Source organism: Cariama cristata, unplaced genomic scaffold (genome assembly GCF_000690535.1).
Source record: "Cariama cristata isolate BGI_N322 unplaced genomic scaffold, ASM69053v1 scaffold3130, whole genome shotgun sequence".
Classification (NCBI taxonomy): Eukaryota; Metazoa; Chordata; class Aves; order Cariamiformes; family Cariamidae; genus Cariama; species Cariama cristata.
This window is the reverse complement of record NW_009592798.1, coordinates 96,210-102,209: the sequence shown is the minus strand read 5'-3', so window position 1 is coordinate 102,209 and position 6,000 is coordinate 96,210. Positions and strand designations below refer to the sequence as shown.

The 6,000-nt window shown below is 42.9% G+C and overlaps 1 protein-coding gene across 1 annotated transcript in view; it reads right to left on the bottom strand.

Moving 5' to 3' along the window:
- The window catches only part of ENPEP (glutamyl aminopeptidase (aminopeptidase A)), a 37,028-nt gene that overhangs the window by 11,119 nt on the left and 19,909 nt on the right, over positions 1-6,000 (bottom strand). Inside the window, exons 8-10 of the mRNA XM_009694979.1 lie at positions 3,056-3,121; positions 1,583-1,648; positions 146-297 (exon numbers count right to left, since the gene is read on the bottom strand). Coding sequence (XP_009693281.1) covers positions 146-297; positions 1,583-1,648; positions 3,056-3,121 — 284 coding nt within the window. The remainder of the gene's footprint in view (positions 1-145; positions 298-1,582; positions 1,649-3,055; positions 3,122-6,000) is intronic.

Here is a 6,000-nt window from a genome sequence, read left to right as displayed (position 1 = left end):
TCCTGCTGGTTTCTTTTTAAAAACAAATGCTGAGAGGAAGTTTAGCAAGAATTGATATAACAGCGCCTATGTATATGTCAGTTGAAGAGAGTATCTGTACAGTATTTCCACCTGTTTTGGATAGACATTTACAGCAGGAACTTACCCAAGGTCAGAAGGAGGATGAGAAGCATTTGCATTGGGATCCAACAGAAAACGTTTTTGTGTAAATACTGAATTACTTCCCATATCCAAAACAGGGTAGCCCATCTGCCTAGTCCATGTGTCCATGACTTCCTTCACGGGTTTATTACTTGCCTATGAATGATGGAAGAAGGTTGCAATGAAAAAGCAAATTCCATCCAAAGAGGAAAAAAAATTAAATATCTCTGATATTGAGAGAAAGAAGAGCAGAAAGAGGCAGAGGAAAGAGCAGGTTCAGTACAAAACCCCCTCCATTAAATCGTTTTATGGTACCTGTCATTTAAAGAAGGAATGAACTGGAAACTTGAACACAGAAGAAATGAGAAGTATGTGGGCAGGAGACTGGCCAGTAACATGGACAAGAAATACTGAGGAACATTTGAGGCCCCTTGCATGCTTTAAGATCTCCCCATTTTTTCTGAAGAAATAACTGAACAGGACAGAAAGGACATAAAGAGACTTTGCAAAGCCAGAAGTCTCCTTGCAGCATGTCCTGTTTTGAGTGTGAAGGAGGAACCAGTATCAACCACCAGCAGCTGCACTAATGTAAAATTTGATCCATTCTGTGGATCATGAACTCCTGTCCTAGAGACCGGAGCTGAAGAAAGCTGCCACTGCCTCTCTAGGATGCCACCTGTGAGCGCAGGGATCTAGGGTCACTGCTTCCTTCTTCAAACAAGGTAGATGATGTGAAGATATAAAGCACCAGAGAGAGAGCAGGAAGAAGAAGTCCTGCTGAGCAGGAAGAAGTCTGGGACCAAGGATAAGATGGGAACTTGAAAGGAGACACAAAAGTGCAGCTTGGTCCATGTGAGTGTCCACAGTGAAAGGACAGGAAAGGAAATATCAGGGGAAGAACCTGGTAGTATCCAGGTGGGCTTTTGTGGGTAATGAGATAGATGGAAAGAAACAGCCTACCCTCAAGGAAAAGGAAAGATCAGAAGATGGTGGCACAGAGAATGACCTAAGTGGGACTCAGAAGCTAGAGGCAGAGATGAGTGCCAAAATTACTTGGGAATGTAGACTGTTGAGAGCTCTCAAACCGCTGAAACTGGTTAGAGATAAGGGAGAGTATGGGGTGCATATGTGTGGTGGATGAGGGGTGTTTTCACCCATGAAATGAGTTTGAGTTGCGGGGGAAATGTTTCAGTAGCAGGCTGTTTGTTAGCAAGGCCCCCTTTCTTGTTTCTTATTCCACTCCCACAGTCCTATGCCAAAAAATGAGGCACTAATATGTATTTGCTAGAAATAAGGTGTGTTGGAATATATTGGGAGGCTGCCTAGGTTGTGATCTCTCATTGACAGAAGAGCTACGGAATATAACAGTTTGGGTAACTGAAATCAGTGGGTGAGACAGGAAACATTTATTAGCAAGGGTTTGGGTTGCTGCAAAACATACCTCTTCCAGAGCTTCCCAAAATTGCTGTGTCTTGGCATTCTGGAAATAGTGTTTCTTCAAATATGCCTAGAGAGAGGTAGAAGACTGTGAAAATACTACCGGGTTTTTCTTCTTTGCCTATGAAAACAATACGCATACTCAGTTGTACAGAGACACAGAGAGCCCAGATGAGTCGTACAGAGTATCTATCCGTGGGTGGTAGTATTGCCAGTAGGAGGTTAAACGGATCAGTATTCAGCTGATGAAGTTCCTTTGCTTTCCAATGCATCCCACAACGCTAAAAATCAGCATTTTCCAGTGTGGCTTGTTAGCACGAAATAAATGTGTACTTGAGGAGTTCTTTGGGTTTTGTTTGAACGGACACCAGCATACCCTGTTGCAACTTTCTGTCTAACCTAAGAGGTTGTTTAGGAGGAGGAAGCTATTTCAGGAGATTTCACTAGCTGTGGACTCAGAGTGGAAGGAGGAAAGCCTAGTGACCTCGAAGTTGTGATCAAAAATGACTGTTACAGGAACAATGGTGTTCAGCGAAGTGTTCGCACCTCCTGAACCCTGCTGCTGTCCTCTGCCTTGCCTGGCTGCTCAGCCCGTGCTCCCCTGCGCTGTTAGCCGGGTCCCGGCGGTGTTTAGGCAGTAGGTGGCGCTGTTTGTCTCGCTGTGACGCACAGCTGCCTACTGCCGTGTTCGTGGGGGCTCTGAGCAGAGGGCAGTGTTAGTCCTTTGGGGACAAGGCGGCTGTGTTTTCTGTCCTGATTGAATACGTGAAAGGGAAAAGAAAGGAAAATACAACTGTCTTGTAGCAGCCCGTAAATGTGCTCTCCAGAGGGGGAGGGAGATAAGAACAAATGTGCTAAACCTGCGCTGTCTCTTCAGAGACAACACATGTCGGTTTAGAGGAAAGGGTGGATAATTTTCCTCTTTCTGGGAGGGCTCCTTTCTCCCATTTTTTCTTTCCATAATTTTGTAGCATTAAATTTTTTCCTCCACGAGAAAGGAGTATGAAAACTGTGCAATATCTCCCTTTTCTACTCTGCGTTACCTCGGCTCTCTAGGGCTGGGTGTCCCTGCATCGGGGCACAGGTGAGCCGATGCCTGTAAGAGTGCCCCTGCCTAGCAGGCTTGGGTGGGTTGGAGGATCATGGCCGTATGAAGCTGCAGGCATACTTTACAGCTGAACGAGGGGATCCTAGCTGACAACAGGATAACAGTGAGGTGGAGGAGGTTTCTCCGCTAAAAGCTGTCATGAATTTAGGTCCTTACTGGCAGGCTATCAAATCTTAATGCAGTTCCCCTTCCTGCTTCTGTGGGAGTATGGAACTTCTTCCCCTTGACGTTGTCCACTCAGTACTGAAATGCACTGAATACTTTTGCTACTAACACTAGGATCTCTGATATTAATTTTTTGAACAAAGGCTTTGCTACTGGCACGCGAGGATGGGCTGCGTTTCTGGTGTGTTTCGGTGCCACCCTTACCTGACAGCCTTTCTGGAAGAGGTCTGGTGTAATCCAGTCTCGAAGCATTCTGAGGATTGATGCACCCTGAGGACAAAGGGAAAAGGTCATTCCACGCTGCTTTAACACTGGATTTCCGTTCATCTAAAAAGCAACATGTGAATGAATATTTTATAAGGCAAAAATAGAAACCATCCATCTGACTAAGGAAGTGGTTTTTCTAAGAGCCGTGTGGCACGGCATGCCTGCCTGCCTGCCTGCGCTTAAATCTGGATGTGAGAGTTGGTCTTCAGCTGTGATCAGATGCCCGTTTCCAAGTCCAGCTGTGCCAGCAAAGGGCTCCCGAGCCTGCTGCTGGGGGTTACTGTCCTGCCGCTCTACCAGTTTGTGTGAGCCAGGCTCCCTCTTTCACTTTGAACTGGAGAGGTGTGAGGGCAGCTGGGGAACGAGCCCTGTCCAGCAGGACCGCCTGATCGAGGAACTGACTTCGGCTGAATGCCCAGCAGGTAGTGAACTCCCAAAATGCTGCAAGCCTGGGGCTTTCCATGTGTGGGATGCCATCTCAAGATTCAGAATGAGCTTTGCTGAGGACTGGTGTAAGAGCTTTGGCCTCTGAAGCAGGGTAGAATTGGGATCAGAGAAGTTACTTACTTGGGTGTCACAGAGAAAAAAAACAACTAGGACCTTGAAAGAAGAAAGAAACAAAGGGAAGACAGGAGAGAGAAGTAGAAGAGTCATGTGGAACAAAGAACAGAGTGGGCACAAAATGATGCAGAACAAAAGCAGTGCAAACCCAATATAAAATGCAAAATACGATTTTAGGATTAGCATGTTTTAATTTTCTGAACTAAATCAGAGGGCAGCTGAGAGCCTAATGCTATGAATAGTTTAAAAATCCAGTTGTCTCACAAAACCAAGAATGTTATCTGAATTCTCAGTAAATCCTGTCTCCCCTATTTACATGTCTGAGAATAACAATTTGACTGCACAAGTCACGGCAGAGGGACTGTTTGAACAGATATGCCTCAAACTGCTTTCCAGACTATTGTTGCAGAGTCAAGGTGGTCAGCAGATGACTCTTTTCTGATACAGTAATTGAATGTGTTTGCCATGAAATATGTTCAAAAAAGATTCAGTAAAATTTAGAACAGATATCCATTAGTGGTACTCATAAGGCTGCTTAGGATTAACGGTGAGCATAAGGCCACGTGTATGCACTAGGGTACCTCAGTTCCTCAGCTTTGTCTGTCAGCCACTTCTTATCTGTTATCACCTCTCATAGACCATCCCGCTCCATTTTTATTAAAAGTCAGAGTAGAAATACGCACTTGTGCATACATTTGGGAACGGTGGAGATTTCTTTTGCTTTAAATTGCAATTTGTAGTTAGCCCCTTGCATCTTCTACTACTGCTTTTCAGTCTCTTTGCCCTACTCTTGTCAATCCTCTGAGGTCCGTGATGGACTGCGTTTGAGAAAAACTCATCCTAACAAAATCACTAGTTGTAGGAACTCCAGTGTTTTAATAATTTTCCTTTCTTTCAACTATTTGGGAAGGTTCAGGAAAGTGACCTTAATTTGAATAGCTGACCTTGTCTGATGGGGATGTGGGGGGGAGTCTTTTATTAACACCCACATAACTTCTCCTAGAGAGTTGTAGTAATTGCCAAGTATATGACAAGATTGTATGTGGCAGAAATGTGGAACGTTTAATCCTAAACTTCTTTAGCTGGGAGGTTCCAAAAGTGTGGGGATCCAAGGGCAAATTTCTAGCAGAACTTATTTAAGTATCTGTTTTCTGAAAAGGTAATCAATGTTCAAACAACAGAGACAAAAAAATCTCATTGTTACTTTAACAGAATCTTTCAAACCAGGAGAGAGAATTAAACAGGAAAAGAGGTGAGATGCAATTACTTTTTAAGAGCAGACTGAAAAAGTTAAATACATTAATTGTGTAGTTACCAGCTCTACTCTAGTACAGCTTTCCTAGGTGCATAATGCCCTACTGATCATATAGCAGTTAAAGGTTCCCTTACAGCATACACCGCGGTGACTCCACAGACCCTCAGGCAATTCATTAGAGTTTTAGGATTGTATAAACCCTGTAATTGCTTTGGTAAAACTAACAGAGAGCATTCCAAATTATGCTTTATTTGTTTAGTGATGAATATTATCATGAGGAGATTGTTTTTATAAGAAAAATGCAAAAGAGAAGCCAAAATAAAGCCAAAAAGAAACAAGTTAATTTTGTCACGCATTTATGTATAAATACCAACAGTAATTTGAGCTAAATCTACACGAAGACTTTCTCATTCAAGCCAAATTATATCCCAAGCCAAATTATATCCTAAGCAGACTGTTCCCAAACAATGCATGAGTCCTCAAGTGTTTTTGCTTAAAAAAAAAATGAGTTCATGTAGCAATTATCTAGGCACAGAGAGATGAGTAAAAGCTACGATTTTTTTTCTCCATTGTTTTTCTGAGACCATGCAAAAGTATGTCTCTTGCTTAGCTCACCACTGAAATAAATTTTGGTCCAGAGTATTTGATTTAGTCTTTTGACTTTCGTTAGTTTGATTTAAGAACAGTGTTACACAATGCAGGTTTTCACATGGTTTATGATTTGCCTGTGAGGCATTTATGATGCAATAAATACTGGTTGTATTGTTGAATAGAGGATTTAACAATTGAAAACAGAAAACTGTTGGAAATGGATGGATCAAGTCTAGCTAATAAAAGTAGTATCTGCGGATACAGACTCTAGCACAGCTAAAGCTAAAGTCAATGCAATATAAACTTTATGTTTTGCTGATAATGGGAGCTTGGAGAGAAAGCAACAAGCAGGATTTAGTGGTGGATTTTGTGTGTTCAGTGGAAACTTGTTACGGCATCAGACAGGAAACATTGAGAGAGTCATACAAGACGCTGTCAACACAAACATGGTGTATCAGGGTCAGAAGCCACATGG